At 46.8% G+C, this 21,851-nt stretch overlaps 1 protein-coding gene across 2 annotated transcripts in view; it reads left to right on the plus strand.

Annotated features, from left to right (window-relative positions):
• Positions 1-21,851, plus strand: part of LOC138580207 (neuronal acetylcholine receptor subunit alpha-7-like) — a 233,929-nt gene that overhangs the window by 136,064 nt on the left and 76,014 nt on the right. The window contains exons 7-8 of one of the 2 annotated variants that reach the window (XM_069650564.1): positions 10,420-10,587; positions 14,389-14,583. In XM_069650564.1, coding sequence (XP_069506665.1) covers positions 10,420-10,587; positions 14,389-14,583 — 363 coding nt within the window. The remainder of the gene's footprint in view (positions 1-10,419; positions 10,588-14,388; positions 14,584-21,851) is intronic. The other variant, XM_069650570.1, reaches the window with a different exon arrangement.

Raw genomic sequence — 21,851 nt, forward strand, 5'->3', positions numbered from 1 at the left:
AAAGACACTTAAACACTTGGAATCTACATCGACTCTACCCTTTCACTAGCGGGGCAAACCAATGCAGTATCATCGGCTGCCTCTTACACATGCAAGCTTATCACAGCATGCCGTCCCGTCCTATCTCCAGCCAACTGCACTGCACTAGCCAGGACCTTGGTCCTATCCAAAATTGACTATTGTAATGCCCTCTACCTGGGAATCAACCAATGCAACATTAGAAAGTTACAAATCATTCAGAACAATGCTGTCAGAGCGGCTCTGAACTTGCCCAGGAACCTCCATATTTCTGACACCAGATGTAGGGCCTCATTACGACCTTGGCGGTAAGGGATTACCGGTCCCGGTAAGGGCACTGGTGCCGGTAATCCCTTACTGCCCAATTCCGAGGTCCCTTTGCGGGTCCTCCCTTAATGGCTGGTTTTACCAGCCGTGAAGGACGGGACCCGCAAAGGGACCTTGGAGGTAATTACGGTACGGCAATTTGCGGTGCCGTAATTACCGCCTTCCCCATTTCCATTGAGCCCTATGGGGCAAAAATGGGAATGGGGAAGGGCCAATGGTGAATGGGGAATTACCGCCCCGCAAACCTTGGAATGGGGCGGGAATTCCGCCATTCATCATGGCGCATCGATATGGTACCATGGTTAACGCCCGGGTCGTAATGAGGCCTGTAGTCTTCGATGGCTTTCAGTCTCCGAAAGAATCTCTTTTAAAGCACTTGCACTCCCTCACAAAAGCCTTGCCAACCAAGCCCCTAGCTACCTAGCCAGCAGATTCACACCACACACATCTGCAAGACCTCTAAGAAGTGCTCAAACCAATTGCCTTGTTATTCCACGCTTCAATCTCCAGAGATCTGGTGGTCGCAGTTTCCCTGTCCTAGCTTCAAAACTTTGGAACTCACTACCTAATCCTCTCAGAGCTGAACCTACTTTCCCGGCCTTCAAGCGCAAAGTCAAAAACTGGTTGTCTGCCCAAGACCCGCCTGGACTGTGATCCTTAGCACATGAGCCACAATTCTCTGCTAGCAGCCCTCTGGTACTTTCTTTACTGTAATCTGTATATATACTGTATCTCGTCTATAACTTGCACAATTTCCTTAATGTGTATTCTTTATACTTATACAATGTCTATATATTGTATACCTCCTGTATATTTTGTATAACTTGTATTATTTTGTATATTCTCTCACAATGTAATGACTGTACATAACTCACTGGGCTTCATTATGACTTCGGCGGCAGCCATGACGCTATTTGCGGCATGGCTGCCGCCGAAATCGGGTCTGGGTTCCCAGAATGGGGAATTACTGGGCCATTCCGAGTTCGGAGGGCCCGGTAATTCCTCCCTCCAGGAACCCGGGCCCGGACCTTCCCCATTCCCATCTGAGCCCCCATAGGGCTCAATGGGAATGGGAGAGGGTGCAAACAACGGGCCAATTACGAGCGGCCCATTGTTTGCTCCCTCTTCCCCTCGCAGGACCCGGTAAGGATGCCTGGTTTGACCAGGCGTTACTTACCGGGTCCCGCGAGGGGAGCTTGTAATGAGGCGGAACGGCTTTAACGGGACCACCTTGTTTAGCGGAGCCCGTTAACCCGTTCCGCCTCACTCGTAATGAGGCCCACTGTCTTGTTTCTATGCCTGTAATTAAGTGATGCGCCCGGATGCCCTGTGGCCTGGTGCACTATATAAATAAAATAAATACTAAATCCATTTTAATTGGTGAGTTTTTACTTCATTTTGCTTTATTTTTTTTGTCTCATATCACAATTTAGAGGTAATAGGTGCCCGATTCACCCCCTGAAGTGTGCTCGTTTGAAATTAATGCACAGCATTAAATTAAGTTTCGCTACAGACCTTTTCTGATATTTTACATTATCATAAAATACATTGATTTGTTAAAAACTATAGTTCTGTCACCCCTTCACTGGAACTGCAGAGTAACCACTGAATCCACTGGAAAGTGGAAACAAAGTGAGCAATCTTTTGAAAGTGTTGTTAACTGGCCCACCCACGAAGGAAAGTGGACATTGTGTCAAGGAAGAGTAATTAACATATTAAACCGAGAGCGAGAGAAGGAACCTCAGAAGGGAAAAGCAAGGTGTCAATGATACAATAGAGAAGCTGTAGAATCATCTTTCTGAACTGTATCAGCTGATAAAACGTAGTTGCTAAGAACTACATAAGAATCAACTACTAAAGTGGCTTTGCTGAGAAGCAGAAGACAGGAGAATGGAGCCATGCCCCTGCACCTTGGTTCCTTGGCTTTGCTGAGAAGCAGAAGACAGGAGAATGGAGCCATGCCCCTGCACCTTGGTTCCTTGGCTTTGCTGAGAAGCAGAAGACAGGAGAATGGAGCCATGCCCCTGCACCTTGGTTCCTTTGAGAAGTTGTAGGGCCAGAGTAGTTTAGATTTGGACACAGGACAGTTCTTCCTTTTGGACTCACCAGTGCCTGGTGTGCACCTTAGTTTTGTGTTAGGCAGGGAAAACACATAGCTCAAAGTCAGTTATGAGTTTACATCGTTTTCCTTTCATAAAATAAAACACTTAAAAAAATGGAAGACACTTGTCTCTATCCTTCTTTTGACCCACCACCATATTCATGTACATTTTCTTCATTTAAAGTGAGGCATGCAGTGTTTTGTGTGGATGTGGCCCTGCTTAAAACAAGCAACAATCATTTTATAAGCAAGCGTTCATTTTATGAATATTAATTTCAAAAGGGTTCATTATATCAGGATTCATGGAAAAGCATGTGGCTTGAAAAATCCCATTTACTTTCCAGCCACACATTCTAAAAAAGGTGCATAGTCATTGTGAGCATTGGAAGCTAATCAGTATTTACACCTGGTAAAGAACATCATAGCCCTGACTAATGTAGCACCAAGTGGCATGCAACATTTGCTGTATGTTTTGCATTGGCCATATGAATAGGTCTGAACAGTATTTTGCATTAGAGTCTGAAAGGTCATTTAAATAAAATAAAACCAGACCAGCAATTGATTCAAGATGCTCCCATAATAAATAGTGGTGCCATTATAAAGATGGACTTGAAGAGGCATTTCACTTTAATTTTTATATTAGGTGTAGACTTGATAAGGAGCTTTAGCACATTAAAAGGGAAAGCCAGGATAGGCTGCCGGAGGTCATGCACGAGATAAGACCTATTTCAAACCTATACATTATTCTCTAAAATGGGTGACAAAGAAGAACTTGGACACTTAGCAAGAAAGTCCATGACCACAGAGGGCAGAATGCAACACGACTGGGCCATAATACAGATGTCCAGCCCACAGCTGATATATTATTGAGATTTCGTTTTTTTAATTTTAATTCTTGCTTCCATTTATAACCATATTTTTTATTTTTACATTAGCCATTGTTTTGAATAAGTTTTATAGAGGGCCTATTATTTTTGTTAGGGTATCGTCTTGACTGAGCACTGGTGCTTGGGACATACTGAGCCAAGTTGTGCTAACGAGCTAACAGTTCCGTACCAGCTATCAGGTTCTTCGATGGTTGGGTCTCATTTCAACAAAAGTCTCTTGCCTAAGAGTTCTGATGCTCTCAACAAACAAACACAAAGTTCTGTTCATACGAACACTTTGGGTGATGGCTTCACCCCTGGGTCCCCCTCTTCTGGGCGCAGACCCTTCAGAAGTCGTATTCAACAAAGTAACAATACAGTTCCTTTCTCAGTGAACTTTGGGTGTCAACATTTCACCCATGGATCTCCCTCGGCCAAGGCTCCATTCCCCTTGTCTTGAAATGCTACTTGCTTTCACGAATCTTAATGTCTTTTTAAACAGCAGCATAGGATTCACCTCCGTTTGTCGGCCTCCCTTTTCTCTGGCCACCTTTTTGGAACAGTTCATTGTGCACATTCCTCGATAGGGTTCACTCCTGTCAACATTCTTTTCATAGGGACTTTAGGCTTTGCCCCTTTTCGTTAGCATCCAGCATCCCTAGGCCGGGTTCACTCTTACCAACTGTCACGCATCCAACTTCCAGGTCCAGGAGTGGCACGAACCAACCATCCCCCCTACGGTCTGGGCGCCTGCAAGCATAAGCCCACACAGGCCTCCGAAACCCCAGTGGGGAAAGATGGTTAGGGAGTCGTTGGTTGGATGGGTTCAGCTTACTAGGGCAACCGGAAAGAGGGTTAGGAGAGGGGAAGTGGGTGGGACAAGGGGACACAGGAAAACACAATGAAATGCAATTACATTACATTCACTAACACACATGCACTCAACACCATGGAAGATTAGAAAGGCACTTAGCTCTGGGGGTGAGTGCTGGCCTCCTGCCTGCGCACTCTCAGGTCCGGTTCTGGAGCAGTATCAGTGCTGCAAAGAGAGCAGGAATTACTATGCATGTTTCTTCACACACACACACTCATATGCAACACATAATGCATGCGCCAGATTAGTGCCCTTTCCGAGTTTGCCTCCGGCCTCCGTATTAGTTGCATGCAACGATTGTTTTACTTTAACAGTGCGGTTCTAGCCGCACGTGGCTCCGCGCAGCACCTATGCCTCGAGATGTTGGGTTTAGTCTAATTTTCCTCCTTGGGCAAGCGTTCGTGCAATCAGTCGCACGTGACGGTCGCGACTTGTTGATTCGCACAAATCAGGGCGAACGCGGTGCGCGCCGCGTGGCTACTTTGGTATTATAATGTATGCAGAGTATATGCACTGCTCTGGCTGTGGCCCTGTAGTTATACGCGCAATCGGGATATCCGCGCTAATGTCTGTAGCACTGAAGGAGGTTTAGACAGAGACTTAGCTTTGGAAAAGCAGGGGGATCTAGAATTCCGGGCTGAACCCCCTGCGCGTGCCCCTCTGCTGTTTCCAATGGTTCTCTGTCTCCCGCTCCATAACGCGGCTATGGTAGGCAATTCCCCAGCGTTGTGGACCTCCCCCTGCGCGGCGCGACTTATCTTGTGAAGGTGAGGGGCCTGTGGAGAAGGTTGGTGGGGCGTGGCCACACGTCCTCCCAGGTCGCGTGTTCGAGCACAAGCCCCGTGCTTTGGCTTTGATGTGCACGTGCGCGCGTGCCTCGCCCAACGTATGCCTGGTCAAGTAGTTCCTGGCCCAGGGGTGCTTGGGTAGTGTAGTTCTAGAAGTCTTTTTCCTGCAATGAGGGCACAGAAGCCTTCTACAAGGCTGTAGTTTTTTTACCCCTTGCTGGCATCTTTATGTTACAAGCATTTACATGAGTACAAGCAGCCTCAACTAGGTTCTGCCCACAGAATCCGGAGCTTCGCTCCCTGACACCAACCTTTATGAAAACCGTTCTCTATGGGTCTTTTAAACTTCACCCTTTCTAGTTAGCATCCTTCCACCGAGTTCACTCTTGCCAACCTTAAACAGTTTGTGTAATTTTCATACCATGCAGGATTTGTTTCCATTAGTTTCCCATTCATCTGTCGGTCAAAGACTTTCGATGGTACAGAGGATTTTTCAAGACCCCTTTATGACAAATCCCTTTTCGCCTTCTTCCAAGGCCTTCTGCTTATTATAGTTTCATCAGTAGAGTAATCGCCTAGAGTTTCTCGACTGAACAACCACGTGGTGGTTGACTCTCTCAGGCTGGCTTTCCCCCTCTTTCATTAGTAATGTCTTTTGCTTTTCAAAGTTCAGTTTCAGCCGTTGGCTACTTTTCGTTCAACACAGTTCAGTTTCTTATCGACACTCCCCTCGACTCACCGGCTTTAATCAACTGCTTGGCTTTCTCTTTCCTTGGAATCAAGGTTGGTAACACCGAGACAAGCGTCTCTCCCCGGGTTGGTAATCAGCGGGGAAGGGTCTTGTGTACCATTGACATCTGCTGCAACACACGCTGGTTATTGTTCACAGACTTATGTTTTTTCGCCTGCAGAGGACTCATGGGCCATGAATGGAACGGGCAAGTTGATTTTCTCCTTGTCACCCTCTCGGTCTGTTCCATCTTTCTCCTCCTCTTGAATTGCTGTGCTGAGTTAGTCCTCATGTCGTGCAGTCTGCCTTGCTCATTCTGTGATCTTGTGCTCCACCTTTTATCCCTGTGGGGAAGGGAAAGGGCCTTCAGGTGTGTGTGATTTTGGTTAATTGCCTGACTCTGCCTGACCTTTGTGTCAGGACATGTTAGATAAACAGCGTTAAAATAAGCCCATTGTCTATCGTGTTGTGCGAAGGTGTTTGTGTTAGAAAGGAGGGGTTAGAGTGTTCATCTCTATACGCCGTAGGATACTCGAAGAGGTGTTGTATGGGATTATGGTTCTCATCCTAGGGGTTTGGGAACATTCAGAGATTGGTAAGGTTTGTGAAGAAAATGGGAGTGATCAGGATTATTATCATGAGATAAACAAGGTTTTTTTGGGGAACAGTAGTGTCTTATCTGAGCACTATGGGAATGCAGAAAATGATAATCAGAGGGATGGGAAAGAGAATAACTGGGAGTATTTGGGTAGGACGGAGAAAAGCAGGAAGTCTGAGTGAGGTAGTTTCTGGATGTAACTGATTTTGGGATTTCAGGGGATTGGTTATATTTGTACAGGAGAGGTTTGACGGTAGGAAGGGGGGGTAGATGTATTACAGCCTACAACGGCCTTAGGTATCTTGTCCTCCTCTACTCCTTCGGTATAATACTGCATCACACCTGGAGCATTTCCCCAAACATACTTGGAGCATTTCCCCAAACATACCCCCGCGTTCCCCTACCCAGGTGATCCTCCCTCACTCGTGCACGCCCAGAGTTGGGATCTGAGAGCACCACCCTTTCCCTGGCCACCTGAATAAGGGCCTCCCGAGGTCTTCCTGGGAGAATACCCACCCAGTTCCTGCCCATCACCTCCCAAAACATCTCCTGATGGGAATACTTTGAGCTTGCTTTAAGCAAGACTTACCATCACACTTTACACTCAATGGGCTTGCCAGTGTTTTTTCAAAGCAGTCTTCTGAGAGTTAATGATTCAATTGGAGCTGTAGAAAACACTACTGATGTAATAGAAATGCCTTAACCACGTCTGCCTTCAGCCACTCGATTTATAAGCACAATACATGTGCTTTCTCTGAAGTCCTTTTAGAAACAAGCACTGTCAAAGCCAACAGTTTTGGCTCGTATGTGTATATTAGGCATTTATCATGCACTGCCATTAGATGCCCACGTTCTCGCACCCTTTTGCAACTGCTACCATCAGTGGCCAGTTAATAGCACTAAAGCAGTGTCTGGCAATTGTATTTCCCATGCCTACGCAACAACCAATGCTTGTTTAACTGTGACTTGAGTATAATTGTAATCATTTACTTCTATAGCCAGGGATTTTGATAGGTTTTTAGCTTTTCCTTTTCCATAGGCTTGCAGTGGCTGGAGGTGCATCACATTACTACTCGGATACCTTTTCAGGCAGCACTAATGTGAATGCATCATTAGGCTTACTGTGCCATCTTTTAGATGGCTAAGCACATGTATGATACGCTGTAGGCTTTAGATTCCTAGAAGTAACTAGCAGACATGTAGGATGCTAGAATAATATTCACGTACACCATTGCTTATAGTGCTCATTTCGATGTTCATATTTCATCTTCACAAAAGAATAAATGCACATCAATATGATATTAAGTATGAGGACAGTCTTTGTGTGTTCTATTTTATAAACACAAAGGAACCATGTTTCAAATGAAAAGCCTTGTTGTTTTAGTGAGAAAACGGTGAAGGGCCATTTAATAACTTTACATGCTGTCCATTTACACAAGGGGTAACAAGAGTACACTGTCAGGAGATCTGGTGGTAGGCCCATGACAATATTGCTAATAGCAAGCCTTTCAGGGGTTCAAGAGTAGATGGTTCACTTGCCACACGTTTAAAGACCACCTATCTCTCTGAAGCACTGCACCAGACAAAGCACCAGTGCCTGCGGAAGAGGCATGCACAGCCCCAGGCATGAATTGGCAATGCCTCTGGGTGGAGGTTAGGCTCTGACAGGCTCTGACAAGTGGGGTATGATTTGGAGAGAAATGCATCAGCGGGTGGATAATTACTGAGTAACGCTTGCAGATGAATGCATTGGCCCTTGACTGGGGTAGGTGTGAATTCCAGCAGTGCCGATCCAGAGCTTTATCCTTCAGAGGTCGACACGTTGAGTACTATTTATTTATGTATTTACTTATGAAATTGGGTAATGATATTTATTTGGAGTTTTGTGATATGTGACATGCATAACAAGGACACTTCGGAGTGCTGTAAAAAAGTGGCTAGGGATTGGACAGGGTCAGGAACAGGAGAAAGGGGAGCAGGAGACCATGTAAACACAAGATCAGAGAATTATTTTACAGCAAATAATTAAGTTTCTTTCCCGGAATACCATAACAAAGGGGCCTTCAACCTTTGACTCTCCAGATGGTTTGGATTATAACTCCCTCCCATCCTAATCCAGCACAGGCAATGAATGAGGGATCATGGGAGTTATAGTTCAAAACATCTGAAGAGCACCAGGTGGCAGGCCGCTACCTGAACAGAACACTTTGAGGATACCTAACTAACAGATTGTCAGCTTGGTTTAGTCTTCAGCTTGGGGAGGCCTGCCAGAAAAGCAAAGTTTTCAGAGGGTTTCTGATTTTAAGATGGCTAGGTCCAAATCCAAGAGGGATTGTTATAAAGTTCTGGGCCTCTGATAAGCATCATATTATTATTCCTTTCCTCTTATATGTTGGTTGATTTTGTTTGTGCAAAATGGGCAGAGAGTTTGTGATGGGCACGAAGGCTGAGCCTGTTCATATGATTTTGAGGCCAATTTGCCAGTATGGTCTGCAGAGATGCACCACATTTTAAAATCTATTCTTTGTTAGATTGGGAGCCAAAGATGTGTTTCTAATGCCTTGGTTGTGTTCATGCTTGCCGAGAACACAGATTAGGCACGCAACCCGATTCTGGATTTGCAGCGGGGATCAAATGTCTTTCTTCGGGAGGACCCCATAGATACTGTTGCAGTAGCCTAATTTTAATAGGATTAAGGCACTCCAAATGTCTCTCCTGTGGTTAATGAAAACGAACGGGTAGATTGTCTTCAATATCTGAAGTTAAAGATTGAAATTTCTTTTCACAGCCTTGATTTGATGGGTATGTATGCACGTATTGGAGACTCATAAAGTGCACGCCTAGCTGGGAAGCAATGGTACGCTGTAGATAGGGGACACAACTAGGGAGTAAATGTAAGCTCTGTATCTAGGAGTATACAAAGTTGACTTGACCTGTTGATGGAGGTTTGAGGAGGCTCAAATGAGGATGGCCAGGTGAGGGGGATCGGCGGAACAGGTGAGTTACTGCAGAGTTGGACCCCTGCTTTGGAGTCCTAAAGTCAGAGGCTTCCTGAATATGCGCAAGGCAGTGAGTCAGCTTTGATCAACACAACCTATTATGACATGATAGGTGATTTATAACGCGCTTAATACCCAGAGGTTTCTAAGCGCGGACCCGGGGATCGTACCTGCGTTGCTCCGTGTCGTCTTGCTTGCAAGGCGAGCATGTTGCCGCTGAGCTATCCTCCCGACAACACTGAGAAGCAGAAGGAATCTGACGTGCAGCCCTTTATAAAAAAAAGACATTATTATGATCTACCAAAAGGTAAACGCCCTAACCCCTCAAAACACATGATTATTGAAAACACTATCAGCATTCATGGGTACCTTGTCTTAATTTGGTCTATGGCGGTTGTAAAGAATGGTGACAAGAAGACATGACCCGTCTTCCTAACATTATATCATTTCTGGCACATGGAGAGCTTCTCATACAGCTCCCTTTCTCATGGACACTCATTACGTTCCCACTCACATAACCTTGCTTTCCCACTGTCACTTATCCAATCACTCTCTCACTCATTCACTCCAACTGTCCCCTACCTTCTTTACCAGGACATATGTTGGAGCATGTGTAAAATTAACTGAGTGGGAGTAAACGATGATTAAGTGAGTGAGACAGAATGGATGAGTGTAATTGAGGGAGGGATCATTAGCGAGTGACTGAGGAAGCGAATGGCCGAGTGAGTAGTAACATTCTCTCTTGCCCTGCCCCTAACTCACACCGCCTCTTGCTTTCTCACACGTATTCACCCTCCTGCTTGCTATGTCACCCATTCACTTCGACTTATTCTACTTTACTTGCCTGGGCTTCTTCAGGAGCTTGTGGGAGAGGACTAAATGAGTGAAAGAGAATGAGTTACTGAGAGTGGATGAATAAGCAAGCTGGTGTGAGTGAGTGGAGTGTGTGAGTGGGAGAGTGAGTTCTCCCTCTACAACATTCTCTCAATCATGCCCTCTCCGTCACTTGACCCCAGACTCACAATTGCCCCTTCACTCATTCCTACTTGCACCTTCTTTAACTCATGCTCACTCATGCTTTCTCACTCAATGCCGCCTTCTCTGCCTTCCCTGTCCAGGCATCTTCAAAAGCTCATGCAACATCGATGTGCGCTGGTTCCCCTTCGACATTCAGAAGTGCAAGCTGAAATTCGGCTCCTGGAGCTACGATGGCTGGCTGCTCGACCTCCAGATGGTTGAGTCCGACATCTCGGGCTACATGGCCAACGGCGAGTGGGACCTCGTGGGTAAGCCTCAATCTGCTCCTCGCTGTTCATTGGTCGCATAGGGCCACCTCAAGGGAGAGCCTGATATTGTTTGTAATTAACTATGTATTGAGCCAACTTGGGTGTCTTGGAAAGGAACCATTTTTACTCATAATGAGAACCTGAAGTGACAATTTCTGTTTCTATTGAACTGTTGTTATGAAGCACAGCAGTGATCATCGCTTATGTCAAGGTAACATTGCTACAACATTGACAGAGACAGATGGACGAAAATCCTTAAAGATCAATAGCCAAGTCTTCAAAACCTACATAAAAGCCAGCAAGTTGGATACAGATCTTAAGCAAATCAGAAGAGAGTATCTCAAAATCAGAGCCTGACCGAGAAGCCTCCACCTCCCAGACGTGCGACAAAAGGGAGGTATTGAAAGATGGTTCAGAAAAGCAGGTTCACAGAGCTCGAAGGGAAATTCCAAGCAAGATTATATCCAGTGCTTCAGGGGGGGGGGGTGAAATCGAGGGTGTGTGGCTGCATGAGAGGGTGTGGCCTAAATTGTGGGTGTGACCTGAAGTGTCCCCAGCACAGGTTGTCGGGTTACTTTTTTCTTATTGTCCCGCGCTGGGGATTCACCCGAGCCCTGCCAGTGACAAGCCTGTGTCAAATTGCCCTGTGCTGTTTCACTGGTGCTCAATTCATTTTGTTTCCTTCAATATACTGTGTCAAGCAGTCAATGGAATGAAACCAATGGGTCCCAGCACCTACCAAATAGCACAGGGTGATGTGACATTGGCTTGTTATTGGCAGGGCTCTGGTTTGACTCCCCAGCACGGCCGTACTAGGGATTTCAACCTGAGCCATGCCACTGACAAACCAGTGTGGCCACGTACTGTGCTATTTCATAGGTGCACAATTTATTTTGTTTTATACAATGGACTGCAACAAACAAAATCGACCAACTAAATTATAGCACAGTGCATTGTGACACTGGCTAGTCATGGGCAGTGTGTAAAGAAAGTGGACTATCTAAAAAGAGGCCATTCATTTTAGAGCTAGGCCATAGACACCAATATCCTTTAAGCCAGGGGGTCTGCAACATTCGACTCTTTCGATGTTTTAGGCTACAGTTCCCATGATCCCTCACCATTGACTAGTCTGGGAAGTGCTGATGGGCGTTGTGGTCAAAAATATCTGGAGAGTCAAAAGTTGCAGACCACTGCTGTAGGAGGACGAGGAATAGCCTGTTACAGAGTTACGTGTGTGCGCACGTCCGTGGCGGCAACGTAGACCGTCGCACATGCGCTTTAAATAAAGGGGTCGCCCGTGCTCGACAGAAGCCGCCGGGAACCTGTACAGAGCAGACCTGTGTCCGAGTGCTTATTCAGGTACGGGGGGCTGGGCCTGCTCACAGAGGGGACCCAGGGCTAATACAACCCTTTAACATTGGTGACGAGGACGCCGCCGAGTGGGGGAGACACGCTCCGAGACCAGCACTGGATTCGGGAGGCTTTTTATCTACACCCACTAGAAGCGTCACCAGCGCGGTGCACGTGTGACCACCATCTTGTGTGCCTGACGGTTGCGACCCCTCACGCGGTGCTTGTGCGCTGTCCTGGTCAATTTTTGGAGCCTTTGAAGGCAAATATAAACAAAAAGACAGTTACCTGTGTCACACGCTGCAGAGAGAGAGCCAATAAAATCAGAGCTGCAGCACCTGCAACTGCCATCGTCAGCACATCTAAAATATTGCCTACAGTAGTTTCTGTGCCAATCTCTGGCCTAAAACCCGCCTGGTTGGGATGTAGCATATTCCAGAACTCAACAAAAGGCCGCAGTTGCTCTGCCGCAGCTCGCTCCAGTATTTCTGCTGAACGAGGAAGCAATGACATCGGACGATTATGACTGCTACAGAAGGGTCTAAATGTCTTTTTTTTTTGGAGGGGAACAATCGTATTTTATTTTATTTTTTTAAATCAGAAGGATCTACGCCTTAACCAGGTGCTAAGCAGAGATGCATTCCCCATAGGGAAGAGGGCATCGGATTCCAGGGTCCAAAGCCATTCCAAGTGCCCAGACGCACACCTTTCACTACAGGACCCTGTGCACATAAGCCACACCGGTTTGGCGCGGTTTGGCTGGCCCTCCTCTAGACCCCACAGAGAGCAAACCAAACATATCTGCATCTGTCCTTCATCCCGCAACGCTCTGCTTGTACAATTAAGTGGACACATTCCTTTATTCAGGAGAGACTTTCACAAAAGAATGCATTTGAAAGGAAGATTCAGCTTTGCGCAGGGGTAGAAGAGACACAACGTGATCAAAAATGGTGGCCTGCCGTTGTGATATTTAGCACATGCATTTATACAGGGCAAAGTCCAGGATAACGTCAAATTAGCATTGGTTAAGTGGAGTCATATAGTGCAGGAGTGACTTATTACGTGTGCTCGTGCACCACAGAGCGAAGAAGCACAGGAGAAATTAAGAAGAGATAACCGTGTACCATAGGTTGCAATAGACCAGTGCCTGGTAGGGGGCAGTGCCCAGCCAGGCCTCCTTTAGCAGTTTAGTCTAGTTTAGTCTTAGGAGGATAGCTTAGGGGCAACGTGCTCGCCTTGGAAACAAGACTACACAGAGCAACACAGGTTCGATCCCCGGGTGCGCGCGTGCGCGCTTAGAAACCTCTGGGTATTAAGCGTGTTATAAATAACCTAAAATACCAGTGCCTGGTAGGGGCAGCGCACAGCCAGGCCTCCATTAGCAGTTTAGATAGAAGTTGGGTTGGGTCCATTGGTGAAGTAGTTCAGACACTCACACCTCCACACAGGGCAGGCAAAAAGAAGCGGCTCCTGCCAGCTGGAACCCGAAAACATGTAGGGAATAGGCGGTTGTGCTTAGGTATACCCCCATGTGTCAATGGTGGGGAGACCTTCTCTCCACTATTTTACGAATTTGTTTTTAGGTCAGCGCTAATGCCAGTGCTCTTACAGGGGTTGTAAATGCAGAAGTAGCTTGAAGATGGATTGTGAATTTACAGATTAATCCCAAAGGGAGGGTGCAGCTATCACAGCCAGTCGCGCTTTGCTGAGAGTATTAATTCGAAAGAGGAATTGAGGGAGTCACGACAACAATGGGCCTCATTACAACTATGGCGGTAGCTGTGCCGGTAATTACTGACATGTCTGCCGCCAGTGGTTTTTTTTCCAGCACCCGGCAATGGGCAATTACCGGGGGATTCCGGCACTGCCAGATCCAGTAATTGCCAATTGCCGGTATTAATCACTCCCCATTCCCATTTGAGGCCCAAAGTGCTCAATGGGAATTGGGGAGGCCGGTAGCGCCGGCACTGTCAATAACGGTGCTGGCGCTACCGGGTAGGTCTGCTTGCGGGTGCCGTTCTGCACAGCAGGTCTGACCAGCCAGGCTGACAGGCACCCGTGGGCAGACCTCGTAGTTTGCCGGTCCGGTAACTACGGTACTGGCAAGCTTACCGGTACCATACTTACTGGACCAGCAAACTTAGAATGAGGCCCAATGTCTTGGGGTATGGAAAGGCTGGCACTGGACAACTGTTCAGATGGCCACATTCTATTTGCCCACTTAAGGGCGCTTGGCCAACTGGAGTGTGTTTAAAAGGGATGGCAAAGTAAGTGATTGCTCACTGAGGGAACACTATGGTCGAAGTCAATCATTATTGTTTGTAAATAACCTGTGGTCTTTTTAGACTCCAGATATTTGTTGACTCACATTATTAGGGCAAGCCAGAGAGGGTGATTGTCAATTTTGCCATAATGGAATTGCTCACTCCTCATTGTTTCCCCTCATTCTAGGGGTTCCGGGCATACGTCACGAAATCTTTTATGACTGCTGCAAGGAGCCGTATCCCGACGTAACCTTCTACGTAACCATGCGACGGAGGACCCTGTATTATGCCCTGAACCTGCTCATCCCCTGCGTTCTTCTGTCCACCATGAGCCTGCTGGTCTTTCTGCTGCCCGCGGACTCTGGAGAGAAGATCTCCCTGGGTAAGTACTGCTCTGTCCGAAACACACGAGAAGCATGGCATAGCAGACGGGAGGGTCAAATTGCAGGGTCCTGTAGCCCGCCTCTGTTGTTGGTGCCTGCTTCCAGTATGTGCTGCTTGAGTCCTTTAGTTCAACCATAAAGTCTGGATTCAGGAGGGAAGTATGTATGCAAAATATATTATTTTCTTGTACATATGTATGTAAGGGATTTGTAGGGTAAATCCAACTGTAAGCCACAGAGAGCATCCAAAACAGGGGGAGCCTATAGGAAAGGGAGACATGGGGAGCTGAGTAGGGTGTAGAATTCCTGCCAGGCAGTGAATAGTATGGTTTTTCCTTCCTTCATGAATTGCTGAACAGACGGGTGTTGGTATGTTATTCCAGAGTCCAGCTGAGCTATGTAGCAAGAGAAGGCCTTGTTTCTGGTTCTTTCGATTCTTGAATCTCTCAGGTCGGCTGGCGTGCTGTGAAGGCCTGTATAAGTGTTGAGTTTTTCAGCCAGGTAGGATGGCAATGTATTTGCTATCGCCTTGTATGGGATTCCGGCTGTTTTTGAATGCGATGTAGCTTAAAGGGGTAATCGGTGTAGCTATGAGGGTTTGGTGGATGGGCCATACTCCTCCAGTTCTGTGACGAGCTGGGTTGTGGTGTGCTGGATAGCTCTCAGTGGAGTCAGGGAGGAGGTCAGGACTCCAGCAATGAGAAATGTGACCCATTCACGTGGGGAAGGACCATAGCTTGGACAGCAGTTCTGAAGTCTCTGACAGGAGTGAGTGGCCTGAGCTTGCGAAAGAGAGCGAGCTGGTACCAGACTGCCTGTGTTTTCTTTAATAACTAGAACTTAAAGGAAAGATTGCAGTCAATGTTGACTGGACGTGAGCTGAGGAGAGATGCCATCAAGTTTCATTTTCATCATCCAATTCTGAGTAGTATGATTGGTAGAGGAGGGTGCCTGAACGAGTGAGGCAGCGTTTCAGTTGATGGATATCATTGACTGAATTGACCTGGATGTAGAGTTGGATGCCATTGACATATTGGTGGAACTGGATGTCACATTGAGTGAGGTGTTTCCGAGTGAGTTAATGTAGTGGTGTAAAATGACTCGGTGTAGGATGGATCCCTGGGGCACTTCACATGTTACAAGGTGGTGCTGATGCCAATGTGTTATGAGCTTGTGCATGTCTACGAGGTAGGAGGCAAATCATCCTAGAACTTAGACGATGAACTCCATCTGAATGGTGAGCATATTGAGAAATGCATTGTAGTCTATGGCACTGACCCAGTGGACCGGTTCAACAGAACGAGTAGGGAGGATTCACCTTTATCCATGATGAGAAGGGCTTCATCGATAACCTGCCTGGTGGGATTCCTGGTGCTGAATCTTGGCCGGAGTAGATGATGCAGCGGGATTTGAACATGATTCAGGCTTTTCAGCAGCAGCCAGTGCAGAGGGTCTGGATGATTGGGTTGAATTCACAAAGTCATCTGAGATGTGCTGCAGCATGTACGGCACATCTCAGGGGTTGCCAGGGCAGTCCCGGTAAGGCCTTCTAGGAGGGCATTGCTGCCATGCAGGTGGGAGAGGACAAAGGCTGGGACAATGAAGGGCTTGATTTTCCAAAGGAGGGATAGTTGGTACCAAGCCATTTGTGTTATCCTTGCAATGTGCTCCTTGAAGGAGAGGTGCCTGTTGATGTCGACACCAAGGGAATGGCCCAGATGGTCAGCTCGGGTGTGAAGCCCTCTGGGTTCATTGCGGAGAGCCAGGTCTGGATGCCAGGGTCTTTGGTGTACACCAGAAGGAGGGCAGCACTCTGTTTATGTGAGGGGTGAGTGGCAGGTGAGGAGTTTGAAGGAGTTAAATGCTGACCATTCCTGGAGAGTGCAGGTCCAATTTGTCTTGTGAATGACAGCTATGTCTATCTTTTTGTCTTTCATGGGTAGCGGATGCGTTGTATGCTGTGCCCTCTGTGGATGAGAACATCAAGGATGTATGTGGTGGAGGGGAACTAGTTCTGTTATGAAGACAGCATCATTGGTGTATATGGTGATGAGATAACCAGTGTCTGCAGCATGAAGCACTACTCAGTATATGTTAATGAGCAGGAGGGTGCCTGATTGTTTGAATTCCTGGCCCTAAAAGGGCGAAAGAGAAGAAACTCTAGTCTTTGGCTTCCCCTCCATTCTGCTACCCAGGTGACAGATACTCTGGGATCTAATAATTACGTGATGAATAGAGAAGAGTAAGACAGGTGCAAAGTGTGGCAAGAGAAGAGAAACAAAAGCTCGCAAAAGTTGTCTTCTAGGTGGAGCAGGGTGTCATGTGACCTTGCACCACTTCCTCCAGCTGAACAACTTATTATACCCCAATGAAGAAAAATCTGTCCATACCGTCTCTGACGAATGACTCTTGTGATCTTTACAGCTTTCTAAAGCTCTCTAGCTAGACATAAAACGATCTCTGATTCACCCCACCCACCCTACTCCAGGCAGGCCAAGGAGGGTGTTTGAGGATGGAAGGGCAGGAAAGGAAATCCTACATTCCTAGCTTTTCCTTTTGAAATGCATAACCTGATAGATAACTATGACGCGCCACCCTAGCCAATAGGGTCCATCTAGATGGAACTCTTCAACATTGCCCATCTTCTGTTTCCATCCGAAGCCATCAACAGCATAGTCAAACCTTTAGCCCTTTACCATATGAACATGTCAAGAATTAAAATCATCAAACATTTTCAAGGCAACCTCCCACTCAAGTCTACCAAGAAGTATGAGTGTAATATTAGGGGGGGCAAGGCTGTTTGTCCCCCACAACTTTGGTTGTAGACCAATTTATCCCTCTCAATTTAAAGCAGGGGCCGCCACGGCCCCCCACCCAGGCCCAGTGCCTAGGCTTGCACAGTCCGAGCCCACTGTGTGGCGCTGGCATGTTGGGGCCCCGTGCCTCAGCCCTCACTGTGCCTGGCCCGACTAAAGTCAAAAACCAGGGTGCTGGACTGGCTGGTCGGGACCACTGCAGCTGCCCACTTGTCGTGGAGCATATGTCACCGGATATAGGTAAGGAACCACCAAGCTCTGCTACAGAGCTTCCTGGTTTCTGTCTGCATGGAGCGTGCGCGTAGTGGGACTCGATTGGGACAGCATGCCAAGAAAGATGGAGAATCTAGGCACCGGCCCTGGAAACACAGGTACGCTTTTTTTTAAAGGTGTGAAAATGTGTGTGTGAGAGGAGGACAGAACTAGTGCTTGCAGCAATACTTCGGACACCACTTTGTGCACTTTGAAGAACTTCCTTATTCTTAAAAAAAAAAAATCAGGACAGAAGAGACATAGGTAAGACAGGAGCTGAGCTAACTGAGATAAGGCCTGCCCTAAACTGTAGCCTGCTCTGTGCATGCTTCAGTGGGAGGGCTAAGTAGCGCACCTCCTCTGTCACTCTCACCTTAGCTCGACACATGAGCTGCATTGTGAGCATGAAATCATCCTCTGTCACTCTCACTTTAGCTCGACACAGGAGCTGCATTGTGAGCATGAAATCATCCTCTGTCACTCTCACCTTAGCTCGACACAGGAGCTGCATTGTGAGCATGAAATCATCCTCTGTCACTCTCACCTTAGCTCGACACTCTCACCTTAGCTCGACACAGGAACTGCATTGTGAGCATGAAATCATCCTCTGTCACTCTCACCTTAGCTCGACACAGGAGCTGATTGTGAGCATGAAATCATCATCTGTCACTCTCACCTTAGCTCGACACAGGAGCTGCACTGTGAGCATGAAATCATCCTCTGTCACTCTCACCTTAGCTCGACACAGGAGCTGCACTGTGAGCATGAAATCATCCTCTGTCCCTCTCTCCTTAGCTCGACACAGGAGCTGCACTGTGAGCATGAAATCATCCTCTGTCACTCTCACCTTAGCTCGACACAGGAGCTGCATTGTGAGCATGAAATCATCCTCTGTCACTCTCACGTTAGCTCGACACAGGAGCTGCATTGTGAGCATGAAATCATCCTCTGTCACTCTCACCTTAGCTCGACACAGGAGCTGCATTGTGAACATGAAATCATGAAATAATCCTCTGTCACTCTCACCTTAGCTCGACACTCTCACCTTAGCTCGACACAGGAACTGCATTGTGAGCATGAAATCATCCTCTGTCACTCTCACCTTAGCTCGACACAGGAGCTGCATTGTGAGCATGAAATCATCCTCTGTCACTCTCTCCTTAGCTCGACACAGGAGCTGCATTGTGAGCATGAAATCATCCTCTGTCACTCTCACCTTAGCTCGACACAGGAGCTGCATTGTGAACATGAAATCATCCTCTGTCACTCTCACCTTAGCTCGACACTCTCACCTTAGCTCGACACAGGAGCTGCATTGTGAGCATGAAATCATCCTCTGTCACTCTCACCTTAGCTCGACACAGGAGCTGCATTGTGAACATGAAATCATCCTCTGTCACTCTCACCCTAGCTCGACACAGGAGCTGCACCTTAGCTCGACACAGGAGCTGCATTGTGAACATGAAATCACACAATCTTCCACTTCAAATGTCCTATTAGGCTCTCAAGGGCATTCATTATTATTCTGCTATTGGGTTTGATGGTTCTTGCTTGTGTTAGGCCACATGCTAAGCCACCTTTATTCAAAGATATGATATCTAAAAGACATTTTCTGCATCAGTTTGTAATTGAGTACCAAAGTGTGCCACGGACTGCCACTCTCAATCTGTGAAAACGTAACATGCAACTTGTGAAATGGGCCAGTCAATAATTGGACACACCCTTGCTGTCTAATGGGCCAACTTATTTTTACAAGAGCCAAGCAAAACTACTCTTGAGTTGGCTCTGGCAAGTCCTATGAAATTCTTTGCCTGACCACACTTCTACTCAGACTGTGCTAATTTTCCATCCTTTACAATGCATTTCAACTGAAAGTTCAGGTTGGAGGAGCATTTCAGAATTTTGTTTGGATTTTTAGAAGTGAGCATTTGGATTTGAAAACTAACTTCGGCGCCTAAAAGCCTGGCTGCGCTCCACAATATCACAAACTCGTTTGAACAGTGTTGCTGTTTGCCATGTGCATCAAAGTCATCTAGACAAGGGGCCTCATTATGAGTACGAGTTCTGCGTGTGAGTGCCTTTCCGCCTGTCAGGTCTGACCTGGCGGGCAGAAAGGCACCCACTCGCAGACCTTGATGATGCACCTTCACTGTTGCACACAGTGCCAGTGCAGCTCGTCCTCCCCATTCCCATGGAGTCCTATAGGACTCCATGGGAATGGGGAGTTACTTTTTCCAGCGCCTGGTTTCAGGGACCGTCAGTGCTGTAATGCCCCGGTGATTCCCCATGGCCAGGCGCCGGAAAAAAAGCATAACTCCAGCAGCAGCCTGCCGCTTTTACCGGCACGGCTACCGCCGGAGTTCTTTAGAGAAGGTTATCTGGTAATTCATTCAAGCAACTGAACACTGTCAGCCTACATTTGGACACTAACGTTTTCAGGAACTGGCATCATCAATTAATGGGTGTAAACTATATCTGTATAGGTATAAACTCTGCCTACACCTACAAAAATGTTACAAGTCATTGTGAAATGTAGAATTTAATTTGCTGTTTTTTGAAAAATCCTGCAGACATCTAGTTTGTAATATGTCTGTGTTCATTTGCTACAATGCCGTGGCACAATAATTAAAAATGACACTCCTCTAGCATGTTTGTAGGACTTCTTTTAGGGAGAAGGAGCACCGTTGTATTTAACTGCTGTCAGCACCGTGAAATCTAAAGACACACTGTGGTGTTATAACTTTCATAAGACTGGCGTGCCTTTAGAACTGAATTTAAAAGACACACCACTCTTATGAAAGTTTACAAACCTCCAGCAAACATGCCGTGTCCTTTATAGTTGAATTTCTATTTACATTCAGCTAAACAGGGCGTGTTTGGCATGTCATTAGAATGGAACTCTAAAGGCACAGCATTGCTTTAAGTTTCATAAGACTGGGGTGTGCCTTTTATGCCAGTCTTATGAAAGTTATAACATAGCGTCGGCAAGGGACTTGTGTTGTCTAGTGGTTACATTTTATCCTCCACAGACACACTCCACCCTTCCTCTACTCCGCCTCTTTCCTTCAGATGTCATATCACCTTCAACAATTTCAGTAAAGTTACTCCACTGCTAAGAAGGAATGTGCTGTATTGACCTGTGTGAAAAAAATGTCTGCCTTTTGCCAAGTACAAAGAGCCTAGCTAGCTATAAACTGTTTCTCCAGCCAGGAGGCCACACTTCTCTGCACTCTAGTAATGTGAGGGAAGAGGACATGATTATCCATCTGGTTCAGGGGCACTCAGAGTCTTCACCCATCAAACATTTACCAAAGCTAGAGCCCCTATAGAAGTTGTTACACCTTGGCTTGGGTTAAAAATGGCCTCAACACCCATATTAAAAAAGCATGTTGAATCATTGAGGCAAAGGCAAGCCCATCTCGGAAGACCAATGTCCCCATGCTTATAGGAACCTCAGGATACAGCATGGGTCTTTCTCCAGAACCTTGTCCATCCACTTGGTCATGTTTGAATTTTACTAAATTCTCTGTACTTGTCTACGAGTGGTGTCTTCCCGTCATTACTTTGTTCTAGGTGTGCCCTCCAAGTCCTTCCCCTCTCAGTGGCCATATATGAGTCTGAGTCTAGAGACGCTGTTTCCACCAAGTGCCTCAGCTGGTACTGCCAAAAATGCACTTCCCGGCGTTGCCTGCCGGCCCTCCTCCACCACGCTAAGATGCCCCAGCTAACTCTTAGGGAGAGCTCACTACTGCTCAGTCTGAGACACTGAAATATAATCTCCACTCTATGTGTCACATCTGCAGACTGTATACCACATCTCCACTCTGTGTTACATCTGCACACTGTATACCACATCTCCACTCTGTGTTACATCTGCACACTGTATACCACATCTCCACTCTGTGTCACATCTGCACACTGTATACCACATCTCCACTCTGTGTTACATCTGCACACTGTATACCACATCTCCACTCTGTGTCACATCTGCACACTGTATACCACATCTCCACTCTGTGTTACATCTGCACACTGTATACCACATCTCCACTCTGTGTCACATCTGCACACTGTATACCACATCTCCACTCTGTTACATCTGCACACTGTATACCACATCTCCACTCTGTGTTACATCTGCACACTGTATACCACATCTCCACTCTGTGTCACATCTGCACACTGTATACCACATCTCC

This window comes from Ambystoma mexicanum, chromosome 1p (genome assembly GCF_040938575.1).
Source record: "Ambystoma mexicanum isolate Mex_15411 chromosome 1p, UKY_AmexF1_1, whole genome shotgun sequence".
Lineage (NCBI taxonomy): Eukaryota > Metazoa > Chordata > Amphibia > Caudata > Ambystomatidae > Ambystoma > Ambystoma mexicanum.